This window comes from Phocoena sinus, chromosome 16, assembly GCF_008692025.1.
Source record: "Phocoena sinus isolate mPhoSin1 chromosome 16, mPhoSin1.pri, whole genome shotgun sequence".
In the NCBI taxonomy this organism is placed as follows: Eukaryota; Metazoa; Chordata; class Mammalia; order Artiodactyla; family Phocoenidae; genus Phocoena; species Phocoena sinus.
In genome coordinates, this window is record NC_045778.1 from 58,365,645 (window position 1) to 58,389,702 (window position 24,058).

At 41.9% G+C, this 24,058-nt stretch overlaps 1 protein-coding gene across 5 annotated transcripts in view; it reads right to left on the reverse strand.

Annotated features, from left to right (window-relative positions):
• The window catches only part of ARMH3 (armadillo like helical domain containing 3), a 175,519-nt gene that overhangs the window by 16,506 nt on the left and 134,955 nt on the right, over positions 1 to 24,058 (reverse strand). For all 5 annotated transcript variants that reach the window (XM_032608970.1, XM_032608973.1, XM_032608974.1 and 2 more), the window contains one exon: positions 17,860 to 17,938. In XM_032608970.1, coding sequence (XP_032464861.1) covers positions 17,860 to 17,938 — 79 coding nt within the window. The remainder of the gene's footprint in view (positions 1 to 17,859; positions 17,939 to 24,058) is intronic.

The following is a 24,058-nucleotide window of genomic DNA, read 5'->3' on the forward strand; positions in this document are numbered from 1 at the left end:
TGTACACAATATGATTGTGAGCACAGAAAATTCTAAGGACTCTAAAAGAAAAAAACGAATTTATCAAAGTTGTGAGAAAAAGAGGTCAATTTAAAAATAATTCTAGGGCTTCCCTGGTGGCGCAGTGGTTGAGACTCTGCCTGCCGATGCAGGGGACACGGGTTCATCCCCCGGTCCGGGAAGATCCCACATGCCGCGGAGCGGCTGGTCCTGTGAGCTATGGCCACTGAGCCTGCATGTCCAGAGCCTGTGCTCCACAACGGGAGAGGCCACAACAGTGAGAGGCCCATGTACCACAAAAAAAAAAAAATTCTATTTCTATATATTAGCAAAAAAGTTGGAAATCAAGGTTTAAAAAACCATTTAGGAAAGATATCCCATGCTCTAGGATTAGAATAATTAACACTATTAAAATGGCCATACTACCCAAAACAATCTACAGGTTTAATGCAACCCCTATCAAATTACCCATGACATTTTTCACAGAACTAGAACAAATAATCTTAAAATTTATATGGAACCATAAAAGATGCAGAATTTTCAAAGCAATCCTGAGGAAAAAGAACAAAGCAGGAGGCACAATCCTCCCAGACTTCAGACAATACTGCAAAGCTACAGTAATCAAAACAGCCTAGTACTGGCACAAAAACAGACCTATGGATCAATGGAACAGAATAGAAAGCCCAGAAATAAACCCACACACATATGATCAATTAATCTTCGACAAAGAAGGGAAGAATATACAATGGAGAAAAGATAGTCTCTTCAGCAAGTGGTGTTGGGAAAGCTGGACAGCCACATTTAAATCTATGAGTTTAGAACACACCCTCACACCATACACAAAGATAAACTCAAAATGGCTCAAAGTTTTAAATATAAGACATGACAACCATAAAACTCCTAGAAGAGAACACAGGCAAAACATTCTCTGACATAAATCATATCAATGTTTTCTTAAGTCAGTCTCCCAAGGCAATAGAAATAAAAGCAAAAATAAACAAATGGGACCTAATCAAACTTATAAGCTTGTGCACAGCAAAGGAAACCATAAACAAAACAAAATGATAACCTACAGACTGGGAGAAAATATCTGCAAGCAATGTGACCAAGGGCTTAATATCCAACATATACAAACAGCTCATACAACTCAATAACAAGAATACAAACAACTCAATCAAAAAATGGGCAGAAGACCTAAACAGACATTTCTCCAAGGAAGACATACAGATGGCCAATAGGCACATTAAAAGATGCTCAACATAGCTAATTATTAGAGAAATGCAAATCAAAACTACAATGAGATACCACCTCACACCCGTCAGAATGGCCATCATTAAAAAGTTTACAGGGAGTTCCCTGCAAGTCCAGTAGTTAGGACTTGGTGCTCTCACTGCCAGGGGCCCGGGTTCAATCCCTGGTCTGCGAACTAAGCTCCCACAAGGAAAAATTAAAAGTTTACAAATAAGAAATGCTGGAGAGGGTGTGAAGAAAAGAGAACCTTCCTACACTGGTGGGAATGTAAACTGGTGCAGACACCATGGAGAGCAGTACGGAGGTTCCTCAGAAAACTAAAGTAGAGTTACCATATGATCCAGCAATTCCACTCCTGGGCATATAGCTGGACAAAACTATAATTTGAAAAGATACATGCATCCCAATGTTCACAGCAGCACTATTTACAGTAGCCAAGACATGGAAACAACCTAAATGTCCACTGATAGATAAGTAGATAAAGAAGATGTGGTACATATATATAATGGAATATTATCCAGCCATTAAAAAGAATGAAATAATGCCATTTGCAGCTACATGGATGGACCTAGAGATTATCATACTAAGCGAAGTAAATCAGAAAGAAAAAGACAAATACCATATGATATCACTTATATATGGAATCTAAAATATGACACAGATGAACTTATCTACAACACAGAAACAAACTCAAAGACATAGAAAACAGATTTGTGGTTGCTGGGGGCGGACGGTTGGATTGGGAGTTTGGGATTAGCAGATGCAAACTATTATATATAGAATGGATAAACAACAAGATCCTGTTGTATAGCATGGGGAACTATATTCAGTATCCTGTAATAAACCATAATGGAAAAGAATTAAAAATACCATTTAGGTAACATAAAAAATGAAATATTTATGGGGCTTCCCTGGTGGCGCAGTGGTTGAAAGTCCGCCTGCTGATGCAGGGGACACGGGTTCGTGCCCCGGTTGGGGAGGATCCTACATGCCGCGAAGCAGCTGGGCCCGTAAGCCATGGCCGCTGAGCCTGCGCGTCCGGAGCCTGCCCTCCGCAACGGGAGCGGCCACAACAGCGAGAGGCCCGCGTACCGCAAAAAAAAGAAAAAAAAAGAAAAAAAGAAATATTTATGGATAGATTGAACAAAACAGATGCAAAACAGCATGCTAAAAACTACAAAATATTGGTGAGAAAATTTTAAATATCTAAATAAACAGGTATATTATGATCATGGATTTGAATATAATATTGTTAAAGTGTCAATTCTCCCCCAAGTTGATCTATAGCGTTAATTCAATTCCAATCAAAATCTTAGCAGGCTTGGGACTTCCCTGATGGTCCAATGGTAAAGAATCCACCTTCCAATACAGGGGATGTGGGTTCCATCCCTGGTCAGGGAACTAAGATCCCACATGTCATGGGGCAACTAAGCCCGTGCGCCACAACTACTGAGCTCATGAGCCTCAACTAGAGAGCCCACGTGCTGCAAACTACAGAGCCCACACGCCCTGGAGCCTGTGCGCCACAACTAGAGAAGAGAAAACCCGCACGCCACAACTAGAGAGAAGCCCACACACTGCAGCGAAGAAGCCCACATGCTGAAATGTAAGATCCCGCATGCCGCAACTAAGACCCGACGCAGCCAAAAATAAATAATAAATATTAAATAAAAAGAATCTTAGCAGCGTTTTTTTGGTGTAGAAATGGACAAGCTAATTTTACACTTTGTATAGAAATGCAAAAGACCTCAAATATTCAAAACAACTTTTAAAAAGAGCAAAATCAGAGGACTTATATTACCTGATTTCAAGATTTACTACAGACCTATAATAAGACAGTGTAGGGCATAAATTTAGACATATATTAGACCAATGGAACAGAACTAATATTTCAGAAATAGACCCACATATATATGGTGAATTGATTTTTTTACAAATGTGCCAAGGTATTTCAATAGGGGAAAGAACAGTCTTTTCAACAAATGACAATGGAACAACAGGATATTGCAGGGCAGGGGGTGGGGGGGTGGGCGGGAAATGGATGAACATTTACCATTACCAAACATTTTACAAAAAATTAACTTGACATGGAGCATAGAACTAAATGTAAAAGACAGAACTATAAAATTTATGGAAGAAAATACAGGTGAAAAATTTCACAACTAGGAGTAAACAAAGATTTACTAAATAAAACACAATAGTAAAAAGTGTTAAAAAATTAATAAATTCATCTTTATGGTATTAAATTAAAGTTGGTCTTCATTAAAAGTTCTGGACTGTGAAAACACCATTAATAACTTGCAAACACAAGCAACTGACTAGGAGAAAATATTTGCAATACATATATATGACAAATGACTTGCATCCAGAATATATCAATACAAAAACTCATAAATATTATAATAATCAAATTTTAAAAACAGGCAAATGATCCGCTGCTCAACATCACACAAAATGAATTAACAGTAATTTAAAAAACTATGTATGCAGTATTACTAGAGCACTGCCTACCCACTAGAATGGCTAAAATTAAAAACACTCACAATTCCAAGTGTGGCAAAGATATGGAGTAGCTAGAACTCTTATTCATTGTTGGTGGGAATTAAAAATGGTACAACCACTTTTGAAAACAGTATGGCTTTTTCTTTCTTTTTAAAAACATCTTTATTGAGAGATAATTTACATACCATAAAATTCAATCATTTTAAGTGTACAATTCAATGGTTTTACTATATTCACATAGGGGGCAATTATCACCATGATCTAAGTTTAGAACATTTTCATCAACTTCATAACCATTAGCAGTCATTTCCCAACTTACTCCCCAAACCCAGCTTTAGGTAACCACCAATCTATTTTCTGTCTCTATAGATTTGCTTATTCTGGACATTTTAAATAAATGGAATCACACAACATGTAGTCTTTTGTGACTGGCTTCCTTCATTTTGCATATGTTTTCAAGAATCATCCATGTTAGGGCTTCCCTGGTGGCGCAGTGGTTGAGAGTCCGCCTGCTGATGCAGGGGACACGGGTTCGTGGCCCGGTCCGGGAAGATCCCACATGCCGTGGAGCGCCTGGGCCCGTGAGCCACGGCCGCTAAGCCTGCGCGTCCAGAGCCTGTGCTCCGCAACGGGAGAGGCCACAACAGTGAGGCCTGCGTACCGCAAAAAAAAAAAAAAAAAAATCATCGATGTTGTAGCAGGTATCTGTACTTCATTCCTTTTTTTTTTTTTTTTTTTTTTTTTTCGGTACGCGGCCTCTCACTGTTGTGGCCTCTCCCGCTGCAGAGCACAGGCTCCGGACGCGCAGGCTCAGCGGCCATGGCTCACGGGCTCAGCCGCTCCGCGGCATGTGGGATCTTCCCCGACCGGGGCACGAACCCGTGTCCCCCGCATCGGCAGGCGGACTCTCAACCACTGCGCCACCAGGGAAGCCCCTTCATTCCTTTTTATGGCTGAAAAATATTCCATTGTATGTATGGATGTATCACATTTTGTTTACCCATTCAGTTGCTGGTTGCTTTGGTTGTTTCTAGTTTTCGGTTATCATGAATAATGCTATTATGAATATTATTTGTATACAGGTCTTTGGGTGGACATATATTTTCATTTCTCTTTGGTAAACAGCTAGAAGTGTCACGATATGGATGAATCTCAGACACAACAGAGTTCATGTGAAATTCTATAAAAGACAAATCTAGGGACTTCCCTGGTGGTCCACTGGGTAGGACTCCGTGCTCCCAGTGCAAGGCACCCGGGTTCGATCCCTGGTCGAGGAACTAGATCCTGCATGCATGCCACAACTAAGAAGCCCCCATGCTGCAACTAAGAAGTCTGTGTGCTGCAATGAAGATCCTACGTGCTGCAGCTAAGACCCAGTGCAGCCAAAATAAACAATAAATAAATTTTAAAAAGAAAAGACAAATCTAATCTATAGCGATAGAAATTACATCAGTGGTTGCCTAGGGCTCAGATTTGCAGATAAGACTAACTGTAAAGAAGAACTTTTATGAGTGATGGAAGTAAAATGTTCTGTATCTTTGTGATGCTAATGATTACACAAATATGTTTTATTATATGTTAATTACATCTCAATAAAGTTAAGTAAAAAGTCTAGTCCAGTAAATCATGACTAGGCAAAAAAAAAAAAAGAAAGTAGGGCCATGGCAGTAAACTTACGTCTTTTTTGGTCTTACCATTCCATTTTTGGTTGGGGCAAGAATGATTCAGACTGAAATATCAGTATCTATAAGCCAGGAGTTCCTAGTATTTCCACAAGGCCAAAGATTCCCCTCATTGTGCTACTCCTCCCTACCTCTCCATCCCTGGCAATCCTCCCTGACAAATTAAAGGGACTCCAGGTAGCAATCAACAGTGTCTGAAATAATTTTCAGCTGGGCAGTAGCCACATGAGGTTTCTTTAAGTGGGTGTACTGTAGATGGATCTTTGACAAACTCAATCATTTGCCAAGCTCAGGAACTTATAGAGTCCTACCTTTACCAAGGACATCTAATGAAAGTTCCACTTTTGCCTTTTTTATGAAACTGAGGCAGGGGTGAAAGATATGAGACGATCATGGCTCTCCTTGTGGAAACTCACTCCAAATAAGGGTTATCAGCCAACCATTTACGGATTTATAATGAGGTATTTTTTCATTAGGGTACCTACAAACCTAAACCTTCTTAGGTTTATAAAAGGCTGGGGGATGCTGCTACAAGCACGCCAAATACATCAGCTGAGTGAGGTCTACAGGAGGGCACAGAAGCAAAGGTCTAAGCAAGAAATTAGTGATCCTGATTCTTATACTGTGAGGTCCTCAAGGGCATATATGATGTTTGCATTTTTATATCCCCTGGCTTGGCACAGAGCAGAAACCTCTGTCCTTCTGTACAGAAAAGAAATAATCTGGGGGATGTGAAGCTGGGGCACCCATTCCTTGTCTTGCTGCACGAACCAAGGACACCCAGAAGCAGAGAATTCTTAGACAAAAGCAGGTTCTGAGAACTTCCTTGGGAGGCAAGAATTGATTCTTTTTCAGAACACTTTAGCTCAAAGTGGCTGAAAAAAAGAAAACAAGCCAACAGTACAGGAGCTAGAACAAATAGTAACCTGGTAACAAACTCATAGGCCTCATTTGAGTGAGCATCCTTCCCCTCCACTAGGGGCTTACAGTGACTTTCTATCCAAGATAACATGAATATCTCTCCAGGGCACAATCATCCAATATAATTGTTTGGAAACAAGGATACAAAAGGTGGACACAAATCTCTTATGATAAAAAAGATGATGCCTTTTAAAAGATAACTGTTTCCTCTATACAGCCAACTTGTATATAATATGCAGAAGATTTTTTTCCCCTTTCTATTTTCCTCTCATATACTTCAGGACCAAACTCAATTTCAGAACCAATTTTTAAAATTAATTAATTAATTAGGCTGCTTTGGGTCTTCATTGCTGCGCACAGGCTTTCTCTAGTTGTGGCGAGCGGGGGCTACTCTTCGTTGCAGTGCACGGGCTTCTCATCGCGGTGGCTTCTCTTGTTGTGGAGCACGGGCTCGAGGCGTGCAGGCTTCAGTAGTTGTGGCACATGGGCTCAGTAGTCGTGGTTTGTGGGCTCTAGAGCGCAGGCTCAGTAGTTGAGCACACAGGCTTAGCTGCTCCACAGCATGAGGGATCTTCCTGGACCAGGGCTCGAACCCGTGTCTACTGCATTGGCAGGTGGATTCTTAATGACTGCGCCACCAGGGAAGTACCTTCAGAACCGATTTAAGTTGGCCAGTTCTCCAGTCCATCCATGTCTTTCAAAGCCTGCTACCAAAGGGCTCTTGACTGCCCTGAAATTTATTGATCTGACAGGCTGGCTCTGCCTTTCAGAAAGGCTGACCAGATAATGAAACTCATAGTGGGTGATTCGTGAAAGGCCATCAGTTGGTTAAAGGAGTGGCGACAATGACTTTCTTTAATTTCCCTGGGTAGTTGCCCCACCTCCCTGACTTGATTTGGTTGAAGCCCTAGAAACTCCCTTGTTTCCAGGGGTGAAGCTTGTGAAGCTTTTCTTTGCACTAATTACAGATCCAACATGCCCAGGTCTTCACCCTGCACAAGCAAGGCATGCAATCACACCAAGAGGCAGCCAAGATAATAGCGGTGGGGGAACATGATACACATGTTTACCAAATATCGCATCAGGCCTTCTCCCTCTCTATGGCTTATTGCAGGCTGGACACTCCACCCAGCTGAAACCAAGAGGCAGATCTCTGTCCTCCTTACTTGAGCTTTCTTTTCTTGGAAATATATCACATCTCAGGGAGGGAAACAGAAAACACCGTCTCTCTGACAATCTGATACGGGGTCTCTGCCTCACTGCCAGGCCTCACTTATCTATCCCTCCTTAAGAGACAAAATTCTTTAACAGAAATCCCATTTGTGGGCTATCCACAGTTTCCCTTCTAGCTGGGTGGGTCATTTTTAAGACTGTAACTTCTTTTTAAGCAGGGTCACTGTGAAAGGTCAAAGTGCTGTTATGGTACTTAGCAAAAACATTTCCAGTTAACACAGCTTATAACAGAGATAACAGTTTGCATAGTGACACTTCTGGCCTCCAGTGTTACTATCATAGTGGCAAACCATACTCTTCCAAGCACACCTTATAGAGTTTTGAGCTACCTCCTGGGAGAGAGGTTGCAATGGAAATAAAACAAAAGTACACGAACATCTATTTGGAAGGAAGGAGGTGGCTAAAAAAACAAACTAAAGGGACTTCCCCTGGTGGTTCAGTGGTAAAGAATCCGCCTTCCAATGCAGGGGACGTGGGTTCAATCCCTGGTCAGGGAACTAAGAGCACATATGCCACAGCGCAACTAAGCCTGCATGCCACAATTACTGAGCCCACGTGCCTCAACTTGAGAGAGAAAACCCACACGCCACAACTAGAGAGAAGCCCACGCACCGCAAGGAAAGATCCTGCGTGCCGCAACTAAGACCCAACACAGCCAAATAAATAAATAAGCAAACTGAAGAGGGAAGTCCTACCTGTACATCTAGTAACTGGGATAAAGGGTCCTTCTTAGCTTAAACCAAGAAAGCAAGGGCTGCCGTCTCCTGTAACCTCTTGAAAAGCTGACTACTGGAGTTCCTATGAGCTCCAAAGCGACTCCTCTCATGCACTGCCAACGAAGCTTCACTGACAATGAAGCCTGACTGAGGAAGACCAGAAAGTTTATGTGATGGGCATTTCAAAATTCATACTTAATTGAAGAAAATGCTGACAGTGCCAGACATGAATAATAAGCTGAGCTCTTCACCAGTGACCTCTGCATTCATCTAGCTTGGCTGTGGGACATTAATTTTGAATCTTAATTTTCCCTTTATTTTTTTAAACAAAATGGAACTACCACTTTAAAAATAATTAAAATTCAGTGTGCTACTTTTTTTGGTTTTGACCCACATAAATATATTATCTTTAAAAGAAATAAGTACATAAGAACTTTTAAAAAATTCGTCATCTTCCTTTGGTGTGTGGAGAAGCTTTATTTCTCATACTGACTTTTCTGACATGCTTGTATGGAATAAAGAGACTTTTCCCTCATTTAGAAAGTTATCATACCGTGCCAAGAGCCTCTACTTAGGCATTTCTGCCTAACTGGCAGGCAAACTCTCCAGGTCCCTGTTCAGTACTTTTTTTCCTTAACTGAATGGGCCGTTCCCAAACCAGGACCTTTCCCCACCCCTTAGGAACGAGCCCTGTTATCCCCATTCTCTCTGCTTCTCCCTGCACCTTCCTATCCTGACTTGCCTCTTCCTTCAGGATACTTGACAAACTCCAGTTATCTCAGGTGCTTTGGCCAATGAAAAGCTCAGACTTTGGTGTCAGACTGACCTACATTTACACTATGGCTTTACCACTAACAGCTGTGTGATCTTGAACAAATTACTTAAGTCTCTTTAGCATCGTCATCTATAAAATGACGATAACTGTACCTACCTCAAACAATTGATTAAAGAATTAATTACATAACCTAAGTAAAAGTGCCTAGCTCAGAAACTCCTAGTTGTTCCTTTCCTTTTATCTATTTGTGTCCTTTTTTAAATCCAAGATACTTTCTTCCCTATTCAGAGGAGCTAAAATCCAGCTTTCTCCCCTGTCTCTGGCAGTGCAGCTTACCTCTTGGTCCAAGTAAGAGAGTGGACATCCTAGCAGCACATAATCAGCTGACCTTCTTAAGTGGACCTTCTCAAGATGCCCTATGTAACATAAAGTTGATTTCCAAGGTTTATTAGCAGCTGGTAGGAAAATCTCTCTGCCTCTGACTTTGTGTCTTTCTGCTTTGGTGAATCCAGTGAACAAATAACTCGTATCAAACTTTTTCCTGCCAAATAGGTCAGCTGAAATGTCAGAATCTAAACAAAGACACCAAGAGAGGAAGGGTCAGACAGCCAATGCTTGTGTCACATGCTCGTACTCAGAGTTCTCACAGCAACCATCACTCAGTGTTATAGAGAGGCAGCGCAAAACTACAGGCTGTTGTACCAAAAAAAACACAATGCCAAGTACGGGAAACTGAGTTACGGCTATCGTGAGAGTCTTAAATCTCAGCTCACCAGCATGTGTCTCTGCCAAGGCTGCCCTGCATGGTGGCCAAGGCCCTGTTTTAAGATGAGAAAACATCACAGGGGCTCTCAGAATGGGCTGCTCAGAGGACTCGATTGCCCTGGGAGGCAATATAGGTGGCTCCATGGGGAAAGTGACCCACACTCACCTCCTGCTCAGATAGCCCCACCTCACAGCTTTACAGCCCCCTTCTCCCAGTCTTCCTCAACAACCAGTGGTATGCTGGAGCTGACTTACACATGCTTGGCCTGTGAGAGATGACTGTTAAATTTTCAAGCACTATGAGAGCCACTTGGCTTCACACTGGTAGCCATGGTGGGAGCATTCACCCTCAGCACTACAAATCAGCCCCCTCCAACCGCTCACCCCGCTACCAGTTATTAAACATTTACTAGCACCCCAAGGGCGAAGAACTCTAAAGCTGAAGTACCAGGCTCCATTTTCCTCATAAGGCTTGAAGCTTTTAGGATATCTCCCCAAGATCTTTCTGTGCTTCCTCCTACATGTTCACAAGTAACGGGTGCCACCCAGACACCCTAACAACGTTTTGCCCCACAAACTAGGGCTCTCCTCTTATTAGCAGTATCTCACTGTTCTCTGGGAAAATAAAGTTAGGTTTCGTTAGGATCTTTAAACACTCAGCAGTTATTTATAGTGGCTATTATCTTAGGATCAGGAGAAAAGCAAAAAGGGTTAGAAAGATGACTAATAGATGAAAATAAATACTCAGCTTCCAGTGCAACTTTCACTCAATCAGATGTGAAGCATTTTTTGTTTCCCTAATTGACTTTAACCTACTCCTACAAATGAATGATTCTCTGTTTCATCATAATACTTTCAAAGATACCTCTTATAACATGACATTATACAGGGCCTCCTCTGAAACCAAAATCCAAAGCCTTAGTGAGAGTGGAGACTTGAAGAAATAATGGGAGGCATCTGGTGACACTGTCCTATAGTCCTGTGGCACATGGGGGTGCCAGCAGACCACCTTTGTGATCTTCCCGGAAAATCCCTAAATTTGTATGAAAAATTTTTAGCAAGCCCCTGGGCCACTTGGTTTAAAGGAATACCAGCTTCCAGATAGGTTTGCTCATGCTTAGAAACAGAAAGTAGAATGGTAGTTGCCAGGGGCAAGGTGGAGGGCAGGAAAAGGGGAGTTGTTCAATACACAGAGTTTCAGTTTTTTGTTTTCTTTTTAAATTAATTAATTTATTTATTTTTGGCTGTGTTGGGTCTTTGTTGCTGCATGCAGGCTTTCTCTAGTTGCGGTGAGTGGGGGCTACTCTTTGTTGCGGTGCATGGGCTTCTCATTGTGGTGGCTTCTCTTGTTGCGGAGCACAGGCTCTAGGCGTGCAGGCTTCAGTAGTGGTGGCATGTGGGCTCAGTAGTTGTGGCTCGCGAGTCTAGAACATAGGCTCAGGAGTTCTGGTGCATGGGCTTAGTTGCTCCATGGCATGTGGGATCTTCCCAGTCCAGGGCTCGAACCCATGATAAATTGCACAACAATGTATATATTAACACTACTGTAGTGTACACTTAAGAGTGGTTAAGATGATAAATTTTGTTATGTGTTTTTTACCAGGACAAAAAAAGAGAGAGATAGGTTTGCTCAGTAGGTCTAATCATATGCCTAGTAGCATTGAGGCTGGCTCATACTAGGCCTTTGAGATGAACGCTTGTGAACTGAATCAAAGGCAGTACAATTAGGACAGGGATGAGAGTCAGTGCACTAGGGTTTATGGAAGATGTGCTAACAATTTAAATGACTGAATCATATTTCTAAGGCATCCAGCCCCTGGGTGCCCTGGGACCCAAGGACAAGGCATAGAAACTCTGGGACTCTTCTCCACTCTTTCTGTCCTTTTCAGGTCCTGGCTTTGAGTACATTTTACAATCTGTGCCTCTCCATTTATCCAATTCCTACCTTTCTTCATTCAAGGCCCAACTCACTTCTTCTCTCTTCCACATGGCCTTTCCTGACCACCACAACCTGCAGAGATCTTTCTCCAACAGGAACACACAGATCCTATTGCTAGTACTGGTCGGCTATTGATAATAAATTGCCTTAAGCCATCTTTTGCACTTACTCCATCCTTTGAGAACAAAGGCCCTTTATCATACCTCTGTATCCCTCAAATGCCTGGCTCAATCTAAAGCACAAAGCACTAAATGCTAAAATACTGATAGCTGAATGAAGGCCGAAGAAAGTAAAAGTGGGCCATTTACTTGTTTTCCAATGGGATATTTCAATGGCACAAAATTGGTCATAAGTATGACTGAAAGCTTAAGGAATCAGGTGCTCAGGGAAGGTTTTGACTTGAATCCTAAATTGCCACTATGTACTCTAGATATTCAGGGCTCTAGAGAATCTTCTGTAAAGTTCTGCTATGAATCCCTCTTTTGCCTATAAGGAAGTTAGAGCTGATATAAATCAATGTCATAGCATTTGCAAACCAAAACAAATAGTGAATAGTCTAAAAGGTGCTTAAGATCTTCAATGGGCATTTTCAAAGGTCTGATGGCTTTGGGGGCAAGGAAAGTATGAGGTACTATTCAAGGCACCTAAGCCAGTGATTCTTTAAAAAGAAATGTGTTGAAGGGGTCAAAGCCTGACTGAGACTTTTAAGAAAGATGGACCCTCTTCAAGAAAAAAAAAAAAAAGAAATATGCATAATTTTACACAATTTCAGTGTGCAGTAATTTTCTAAAGCCTATTCTTGGACTTTGGGTTAAAAACCTGTGAGCCAGGGGCTTCCCTGGTGGCGCGGTGGTTGGGAGTCTGCCTGCCAATTCAGGGGACGCGGGTTCGTGTCCTGGTCCGGGGGGATCCCATATGCCGCGGAGCGGCTGGGCCCGTGAGCCATGGTCGCTGGGCCTGCGCATCCGGAGCCTGTGCTCCGCAACGGGAGAGGCCACAACGGTGAGAGGCCCGCGTACCACCAAAAAAAAAAAAAAAAAAAAAAAAAAAACCTGTGAGCCAGTATTCCAAAAAATTTCATGACAGATCTCGAGTGTAGACCCAATTCTAGTAGGATACAGCCAGTAATAAAAAAGTCTTTTTCCTAATTTGAAAAGCAGGAATAAAGGACAGGGAGTATACAAGAGTTTAGGGTAGGACAGGATAGGGAGGAGAACCTCCTGAAGAGCTCTTCTATTGTAACATACTTATCTGCAGAGAGCATTGCATCATCAAGACAGTATATCCTCAAAGCATCCAAACCCAAGATTTAGTCTGGGGTCTAGAGTTTCTCTTAAATACCTTCCTTCCACATTTATTTAGTACAAACAAAAGGGTCATTGGGATTTATCTATGAAAATGCCACAGGTTGTGTGACTCAGCTATCCTTGTGAGAGAATAAAAATCAGGGTGCGTGTCACTGGTAGGGATAGGGGCATACCAAATGATTCTATCAGCTAGCGACAGATGCTTGCCAACAAGCCGTACTGAGAAGAGAAAGGAGCTAAATCTCAGCTGAGGGTGGGCAAGGGGCCTGAAGGACAGGTTTTATAAGATGTACTAAAGACAAGCAAACCCAGTAGGGAATAAACTGGGAGTAGTTTCACAGTTCTTGGAAAAGCAAGTTGTACCTTCTCTATAAACTTTATTCATAAAGATACATGAAATACAAAAAGCGGTCAAAGTGCCCTTACCAAACACCATATACAAAAAATTAATTCAAAATAGGTCAAAGACCTAAATGTAAGAGCTAAAACTATACAACTCTTAGAAGAAAACATAGGGGAAAAGTTTCATGACACTGGATTTAGTAATGATGACACCAGAAGTACAGGCAACCAAAGAACAGACAAACAGGACTTCATCAAAATTGAAAACTTGTTCATCAAGGGACACTGTCAACATAGTAAAAAGGCAACCCACAGAATGGGAGAAAATATTTGCAAATCACATGTCTGATGAAGGATAAATATCTAGAATAGATAAAGAATTCCTAAAACTCAACAACAAAAATCCAAACAACCCAATTAAAAAATGGGCAAGGGGCCTGAAGAGACATTTCTCCAAAGAAGATAAACAAATGGCCAGTAAACACATAAAAAGATGCTCAACATTAATAATGATTAGGGAAATAAAAATCAGAACCATAATGAGACACTACTTCACCCCCATTAGGATGGCTATTATCAAAAAAATCAGAAAATGGGCTTCCCTGGTGGCGCAGTGGTTGAGAGTCCACCTGCCAATGCAGGGGACATGGGTTCATGCCCCGGTCCGGGAAGATCCCACATGCCGCGGAGCAGCTGGGCCCGTGAGCCATGGCCGCTGAGCCTGCACGTCTGGAGCCTGTGCTCCACAACGGGAGAGGTCACAGCAGTGAGAGGCCTGCGTACCGCAAAAAAAAAAAAAAAAAAATCAGAAAACAACCAGTGTTGACAAGGATGTGGAAAAATTGGAATGTAAAATGGTGCTGCCACTGTGGGAAACACTATGATGGCTTCTCAAAAAATTAAACATAGAATTAACTACCATTTGATCCAGCAGTCCCACCTCTGGGTATATACACAAAAGAACTGAAAGCAGGGACTCAAAACACCAACATTCATAGCAGCATTCTTCACAATAGTCAAAAGGTGGAAACAACCCAAATGTCCATCGATGGTTAGAAGGATAAACAAAATGTGCTATACACATACAACAGAATATTATTCAGCTTTGAAAGGAATGAAATTCTGATACATGCTACAACATGGACAAAACTTGAAGACATTTTGCTAAGAGGAATAAACCATATACAAAAGGACAAATATTGTATGATTCCACTTTCTGTGAGACCCCTAGAATAGTCAGGTACATGGAGACAAATAGTAGAATAGTGGTTACCAGGGGCTGGGGGTACAGGAAATGAGGAGTCATTGTTTAACGGGTTTAGGGTTTCAGCATGGGATGATGAAAAAGTTCTGGAGATGGACAGTAGTGATGGTTGCACAACAATGTGAATGCACTTAATGCCACTGAACTGTACACTTAAAAACTATTCAAATGGTAAATTTTATGCAGATTTTACCACACACACACAAAAGGAGTCAAAATGAGCAAGCTTCACAATCAACTCCAGACAAATATGACACCTGTGTATACAAAATAAAAATGAACGCAGGGGCTTCCCTGGTGGTGCAGTGGTTGAGAGTCCGCCTGCCAATGCAGGGGACACTGGGTTCGTGCCCTGGTCTGGGAAGATCCCACATGCCGCGGAGCGGCTGGGCCCGTGAGCCATGGCCACTGAGCCTGCGCGTCCGGAGCCTGTGTTCCGCGATGGGAGAGGCCACACAGTGAGAGGCCCGCGTACCGCAAAAAAAAAAAAAAGAAATGCACGCAGTTTATTACACTAGAAAATGAATGACCATTCAGTCACACTGAGGGTATTAACTGATTAAAAAGCTTTGCCCTCCATGAAGCCAATGAGAAGTAATAAAAAATGTCATCTATCTTCTGGACATCTGAAAAGAAACCCCAGTGTGAGAGACTGGGCTTTGTTTATTAAGCAATAATGGATTTACAAACATCATCTTGAAATGCCTCAAACACACACTAGAATGTGTCTGGGGGTTGCCAGAACTAAACCTCTTGCCAGAAGAAAATGGCAGCCTAGGCAGGCAGATCTAGCAAAGAGCCCTCTCTTGTCTGCTATCTTACTAAGTGCTATAAATCCCAGTTAACGTCTATCCATGGTCTTTAGGCTTTAATTTAGGAGTATTTTAGAATCTAGATGGGGAGTAAGTTCCTGATTTTTTCTTTCTGCTTAGTTTGCTGCTAACAACTGAGGCCCTATTTTTCTTTTTTTCTTTCGGCCAAGTGGCATGTGGGATCTTAGTTCTCCCACCAGGGATTGAACTCAAGCCCCCTGAATTGGAAGCACGGAGTCTAAATCACTGGACCACCAGGCTCTATTGCATCCCAAAGCCAGTTCTTTGAGAAGCTGTGAATACACTTAATATTAGTGACATTAGCATTAATGTTCATAACTGAGGGGAGAGAAGTGCTCCAACACATGTTGGAGATTAACAAGGAGTCAAAATACTTTTAATCTGATATGCTGAGAATAAAACCAAGTGCACCCTCATGCTGTCATTTATTGCCCTTCAGAGTCAGTTAGGGAAGAGAAGCAACAACTATTTTGAGGGCAGTTTTGAAAAGGGTCCCAGAATAGTTATCACCCTTCCCCCACTACCCAAGTGAAAAGAGTTGTTAAGAAAGGTAATGAATATACAAAAACTCCATGAGAGCAAGGACTACACTTAGATTATTCACCACTGATCCCTACTACCCAGGACCACACTTTGTATACAGCAGGCATGCAATTATTTACTAAGAAAATAAATCTTTGAGAGTGCTATCCCTTCCTCATTCTCAAATAGGGCTGTGTACTCTCTCACTCTATAGAAGTCGCCTCATCTCTGGCTTGTGGACTCTTACTGAGAGTCACTTTCATCACTTCATTTAACTTTGAAAGAAGTTGGAGAAGGGTGAGGACACGTGCTTGCTAATCATCCTTTTCCAGATTGCCTCATGCGCCAGAATGGATTTTATTATTGGTCTGTGGCTGCTACTGCTGTAGGAAGATTTCAGCCTGACCTTCCCAAGCTGCTGGGGGATGAATACTGCACGTGGCTGACTGGGAAAATGTGTCTTCCTTTTTTTTTTTTAAAGCTTTTAGGCTAACCAGAGCTCACTGTGGTAAGAAAGTCACCCTTTCTTTCACTATACAAAACTCAAGATGTTGAATTCTTTTGCATAAAAATGGTATAATAAAACTGATCTGAACTGGTCCAACAGGAAAAAGGTAGGCTCTTGAAGCACCTCACAGAGAGCAGTGGCATCAAAGTCCTATACAGGACTTAGGACTGCTCCATAGGCAGAAGAGGAAAAAAGAAAATGAAAGCCATTTACCAAAGCGGTTTAAATAAGAGGATGGATTCTCACAGCTGGTCTCACAAAAGAGAACAAATATGTCAAGGGGAATAACTGATAGACTAATTGAGTCCTATCCATCTGGCTGAGGAAAGAGCCACTGGTGGGAATACTGAGAAGCTGTCTGTTAGGCAAAAGGCTTGCTTGGTGCCTCATTTGGTGAGCAGAACAGCTTTTAGGAACACTGAACACACAATCACACAACAGCTAGCTGGCTGGCCCTGCCAGCAAGAGGCTCAGTGGCAAAAAAAAGAGAGCGCAGAGCATAGGTGTTTTTTTTTTAATTGGCTTGGAGCCTATATCTGGACTCTCACCTCATGAATACCCAGGGCCTCCAACTTGGGAGTAGGGTGGGAAGGAAGGAAGATTGTGTGAATACATGTCTCATTTTGTGCTTTTAAAAACAGGACTCAAGAGTCTCATTCTGAAACATCAAGTTCAATACCATGCTACGCTAAAGCCCCATCTGTAATTTTATATAATGCAGGGCCAAGTACAGGCATTTTGGGAGAAGAGGAAATCAGGCCAGACTCAAGGAAAACAAACACACAACACTATCTGCATCTCCAACTTGGTCCATATCACAGAAAAACCTGCTCCGAAATAAATGCTCAAGGCAAATTAGAACTCAATTACTAAGGAAAATCTGTCCCAAGGAGGGCTCATGTTTTAAGGAGCCAAACAGCCTCAAATTAAGCTGAACTCAGGGTTTTTCTAACTGGCAGTTTCAACTACTGCTAAGTTTTCATTTCTTATTTTCAAAAGTCAAAATGACTCTCTGCCTAAAATTAAAAGAAGAAATGCCATATCACCCACTCTAAAATAACAATTCACCAAAATTTCACCTACATATCTTCTACATAATTAAGCAAACCCTTCATATGGCACAAAAACAGAAGCCATCATTCTATTTAAAGTACTACCAACAAATCCCTTACTAATTCCTCTTAGCAGCCTAGCTCTTGCCACTCCCATTAGAAGCTCAGTCATAGAACCCCTCTGCCATCAGAGAGGGCTTGATGCTAGCCACAAACTAGGGTCACTATGAGGAAAGTAGTGGCTTACCTGCTCCTCTGACAGTTGGGATATGTGATTCACAGCAGCGTAGGATTCAATTTTGGGGTTAAAGTGGTTGATGATGGCTCTGAAACAAAGAATTAACATTAATATAGCACCAGATGGAATAAGAGGATAAATGAGTTAAAAACAAGTATCGACTACCTTCTGGTTTAGAGTATGAGAGCATGGGAGTACCTGTCAGAGAGTAACTGTCCTCTTAGGAACATGAGGTCACACAGGGTGAACTGATTACTTTAAAATGGGAAGGGTTTAATAATTTATTAGACAGAGAACAGAATCAAGCATCTCTGCTCTGCAAATGAACTAGGGAAAAACCTCACAACCAAACAAAAAACAAAACCAAGCATCCTTTAGACAAGAAACAGGACCCGGGGGGCTGTCCACTAGGGGGCCCTGGTGTTTCAGTCAGAAAGAAAAGTAGTAGTTTACTTGGGAGAACAGGGCATTCAGTAACACATAGGCTAAATACAGTCTCTGAAGAAGCTAAGCTTTATCAAAGCCTACAACCAATCATCATATTTGTTAGTTAATATTTCAAACCAAAATTTTATTTCCAGCCATTCAAACCAAAATCTGAGTGCTTTCAAACACTCCCTCCTCCACCACTCTGTCACATTCAAGGTCACCAAGTCTTATCAAATCTACCTTTTATTTTATTTATTTTTTATTTTATTTATTTATTTATTTATTTTGCGGTACGCGGGCCTCTCACTGTTGTGGCCTCTCCCGTTGCGGAGCAACAGGCTCTGGACGCACAGGCTCAGCGTCCATGGCTCACGGGCCTAGCCACTCCGCGGCATGTGGGATCTTCCCGGACCAGGGCACGAACCCGTGTCCCCTGCATCGGCAGGTGGACTCTCAACCACTGCGCCACCAGGGAAGCCCCAAATCTACCTTTTAAAAACCTCTGAAATCTGAAATAAATTTTCCTGAAACAAATGTCTTAGTACAGGTCTTTGTCATTTCTTGTCTGGTACAGCAGAAAAAGCACAGGTTTTAGACCAGAGGTTAGCATGGGTCCTTAGTGATATAAAAGTGATTAAAGAAATGTGGAGAACAGACAAATATTTCTAACAGAACAATTTCAAATAACATGTGTAGATACTCTCCTCCTTAGGAGGTGGAGTTTAATTCCCATTCCCACTGAGAGTAGGCTAGACTTATTTCCAAAGAAGAGTAGTGAAAGGTAAAAATAGTATCTTGACAGTAAAGAATCCTGGCGAATACTACCTTAACCAAGCGATGAAGGTGAATATCACCAGTGATGTCATGTGGCTGTCAGGTAACGCCTGGTATGATCTGATGAGAAGGGCACTTCGCCTCTGTTATATACTTTCAAAAATCCATAATCTCAGAATCTAATCGTGAGAAAAACATCAGACAAACCCACACTGGGGTACATTCTACAGAATACCTAGCCAGTACTCCTCGAGACTGTTAAGGTCATGAAAAACAAAACTTGAGAAACTGTCACAGACCAGAGACCGTTGGGGAGACATGACAACCAAATGCAATGTGATAACTCTGAATTGGATCCTGGAACAGAAAGGGGACATTAATGGATAAACTGGTGAAACCCACATAAACTATGAAGTTTAGTTATTAGCAACGTATCAATGCCCATTTCTTAGTGTTGATAAATGTTCCATGGTAATGTAAGATGGGGGAAACTAGGCTGAGGGGCATACAGAAACCCTGTGGGTTATCTTTGCACTTTTTCTGTAATTCTAAAATTATTCCAAAATAAACAATTTATTAAAATGTGTATGTCTGGATAGCATAATAGAAATCAATATGTTCTTTTAATATAACTTACTGATAGTAAAGGATTATAAAACCATTTAATCTAATATAAGTATAAGCCAGAAACTTCAAAAAAAAACCCCACTATGGTTTGGAATCCTAGTTTGACCACTTGTTTTTCTGAACGATTTTGGGAAGCTGTATGTCTCACCAAAGGAAAAAAACGGGAATAATAATATCTACTTTAGCAGTTAGCACAGTATCTAGGAAGGGTGCATTGTAGGCATACAATAAATGTTTGTTGAAAGAGTGAACTAAATCTTAAGAGGATTCTTGCAATATTTATATAACAAAGCAATGTCAAGTATCTAGCACAATGCCTGGCACAAGCTGGTGCTCAATAAATATTCAATGAATGAACAAATCAAATAGGACAGAAATGGGTCAGGAGCAAGAGGCAAGTTTTGCTAACTTATTTTTCTAGAGGCTAGGACGAAGGGTAGAGATATTATCTGCAAGTTAAGGTTGTGGGGCTTGGTCTAAATCCCAAATATCCATTGTGACCAAGTGGGGTGTCAAATATTTTTCTCATTCAGAAGGCAACATTTGGGGGTATTGGCAAGGATGACAACAGTCCAGGAGCAGAAAAGAAAACCAGGAGGCTAAACCCAATGAGAAGATGGGAGGGCAGGTTTAGGGAACTGAGAATCCCACCAAACCTAGCAGCAGTACTAACTTAGTTAACCCAGTGTAGAGTCTGAGTCATAGGGTCCAGCATGCAAAAGTGATGGGATTGAGAAAAGGAAATACCATAGACAAATCAATCTACAATTAGATCTCAGTTATTTTGGAAAACAGAATCTGCATTCTGTAAATACATCTATTTCATGCTTTTGTAGGTTTGTTTTTTCCTAAGGTTTCCTTTAAATTTCTTAGTAAAAAAATTTTTTTGAAAAAAATCCTGACTCGGACTTCCCTGGTGGTGCAGTGGTTAAGAATCTGCCTCCCAATGCAGGGGACACAGGTTCGATCCCTGGTCTGGGAAGATCCCACATGCTGCGGAGCAACTAAGCCCGTACGCCACAACTACTGAGCCTGCGTGCCAAAACTACTAAAGACCACGTGCCTAGAGTCCGTGCTCTGCAACAAGAGAAGCCATTGCAATGAGAAGTCCGTGCACCGCAGCAAAGAATAGCCCCCGCTCACCACAACTAGAGAAAGCCCACGCGCAGCAACAAAGACCCAATACAGCCAAATACATAAATAAATAAATTAAATTATATAAAAAACAAATCCTGACTTGACTGAACTAGGATTTTTTTGTTTTGGTTTGGTTTGCCTAGGTTTGGAAAACAGAGAACTCCAAAAAACCCTAATGTCTGCCTGGGTGGGATGGTAGCAGCCACTGGGGCCCAGCTGGCAATCCAGAGAAGCTGGTGAAATTTGGACAACTAAATAATCCCTGGGAATGGAACAGATGGGGATGCTGTAACTCTATTCCCTTTCTATCTGAAGAATTTTCTTGCCAAGAAATAAAGCAAGGAAGCAAGAAAAGAGAGAGAAAGGAAAAAGAAAAAGAGGGAAGAAAGAAAGAGGGGGGCAGGTGCTCAGAGCAAGAAAAGGAGGAGAGAGGGAATGGGGGAGAGAAAGAAAAAAATTGGAAGGTACTATCTTCAAAAAGTACACTTACTGGGACTCCCCTGGTGGTGCAGTGGTTAAGAATCTGCCTGCCAATGCAGGGGACATGGGTTCAAGCCCTGGTCCAGGAAGATCCTGCCTGCCACGGAGCAACTAAGCCCGTGCACCACAACTACTGAGCCTGCGTTCTAGAGCCTGCGAGCCACAACTACTGAGCCTGCGTGCCACAACTACTGAAGCGTGCGCGCCCTAGAACCCGTGCTCCACAACAAAAGAAGCCACTGCAATGAGAAGCCCACGCACCACAATGAAGAGCCCCTGCTCACCGCAACTAGAGAATGCCCGTCTGCAGCAACAAAGACTCAACGCAGCCAAAAAGAAATAAAGTTTAAAAAAGACTCTATTAAAAGAAAAAAAAAGTACACTTATTTCCTTCCCTTCTCACCATTATACCTGCCAAGTGTCAGTTGGGTCTGTGGATGCCCTGTGCTTGATATTGCAGGGCATATATGCTAATATTGTTTGGGCAAACTTATCCTGAGGGTATGACAGATTTGCCAGTCTGAGAATTTATATTTGGAATGAAGATAAAATCATCTTCCAACCCGCCCTGTGACATTCTCGTCCCAGAGCTTCAGATCTCAGCAAGTGATGGAAGGTCTCCCACCAGGCAAGTTAAGGGACTGCTTAGAAACCTGAGAGAGGTGGAACACTGTACATCCAGTTAATAATTTCTAATTCAGTACCCACAAAGGACACAGAGTATACGTCCCTGCTTTACTTTTCTTGCTGTTTATTTGGGATTGTTATCTGTAAAATCTGAGTACTAATCTGATCTTCTGAAGATAGCAGGTGCAGGGCACTAGGCCTAAGAAGTAAGAAAAATAGACTGACACTGGCTGTTCTCCCTCCATGTTCTTTAGCAGGGTATTTCAGAGAGGGTTTGGAAGCTTCCTATTAAAGTTCTCAGGACTTCATACTGTTGAAATGGAAATATGTTCTGAGACAGCAAAGAGATGACAAAACACCAAAACCAGGCTAAGTCAGCCCACACTGAGTGACACATACCTTTGCAGTGACTGAAATACTTAGTTTCTCCTTCACCAGGAAGTTTGGAGGCTACCAGGGTTCACCTGGGTTGTGATTTCACATTTCCCCACCTGGCCACGGTCCCAGAATTAAACTTATGCCTGACTAGTTCTCAGTAGGAAAAAGATGAAATACCAGATTTATGGATGAAGGAGGAATCTCTCTCTTTTCATTAGGCTTTCCTTCCCACTGATATCACCTTAAAAAAGATTTACTATCATCTCTTCTGAACATCTGGGAGAAGGGGGAGGGGTCTACTAAGAGATTCTAAAGTAGCTCTCTCATTTTCACTGATCAACACCTGACAGGTAGCAACTGTCCAGTGCTAAAGTCTAAAATTTGAGGTTCCAGAGAAGAAATAGCAATTTTTTTTCTATCAGAAGATGAAGAGGGGTGGGATAGGGAGGGTGGGAGGGAGATGCAAGAGGGAAGGGATATGGGGATATATGTATACCTATAGCTGATTCACTTTGTTATACAGCAGAAACTAACACACCATTGTAAAGCAATTATACTCCAATAAAGATGTTAAAAACAAAAAAATAAATAAATAAAAAGAAGATGAATGATTAAAGTATGAGTTCAAGTCCCTCCCTACCCATTCCATCCAAAAAGGGCAGGTTCAGAGAAGGTGAATACTGCACGAAGGACACAAGTTCCTTGCCCCTGACTAGCCTTGTAGAAAACGAAGGTCAGTAAGGAAAGAAGGTAACTGAAGAGACCAGGGAGAAAAGTCTTGGAGGAGCAGGAAGCTAGGACAGCCTTAATCAGGGCATCCCCACTAGGTTTGTACTGAATTGTTATGGACAATATCTGCCCCCACCCCACCAATTCATATACTGAAGCACTAACCTCTGATGTAATTATATTTGGAGAGAGAGTCTTCATGGAAGTAACTAAGGTTAAATGAGGTCATAAGGGTGAGGCACTAAACAGAATTAGTGTCCTTAAAAGAAGGGATAACAGAGAGCTTGCTTGATCTCTCTCTCTCCACCATGTGAAGACACAGCCAGAAGGCAGCTGTCTGCAAGCCAGGAAGAGAGTCCTCACCAGAAACTGACCCTGCTGGATTTTGATCTGGGACTTCTAGCCTCCAGAACTGTGAGAAAATTAATTTCTATTTTTTAAGCTGCCTAGTCTGTGGTATTTTGTTATGGCAGCTGAGAAGACAAATATGTGGATATTCTACTCTCCACAGAGACCCTGGCATTTGGGCAAAGCAGACCCCAAGCCAGAGTCAGTCTTAGCAAAGTAGTAGAGTGGATAAAGTCAGCTTCTCATGCTGCTGGTAACTTCCTCTCTTCATATCCTTTACATTTCAGGTTATTGTATCCTTCTCTTCTAGAAGAGGATCATTTTGAGGGTCCTATGCCACAAAGTTCCAATCAAATGCCACAAATGTAGCCACATGGGTTATCAGCAGCAGGGTTCGTAGCACCATACATGGCAAAGACAGAGATGTGCATTTTCCCTTTTATTTTCTTCTTTTTTTTTTTTTTGGCCACACTGCAAAACTTGTGGGATCTTAGTTCCCCGACCAGGGATCAAACCTGGGCCCTCAGCAGTGAGACCAGAGTCCTAACCACTGGACCACCAGAGAATTCCCTGTTTGCATTTTGAGATTGCATTTTGAGATTGGTTTTTATCTAATATCAGCCCTTCAGGTATTTAAACAAAACCTAGCTTTGCCAAAGGAAAGCTTTCATGCTAAGAA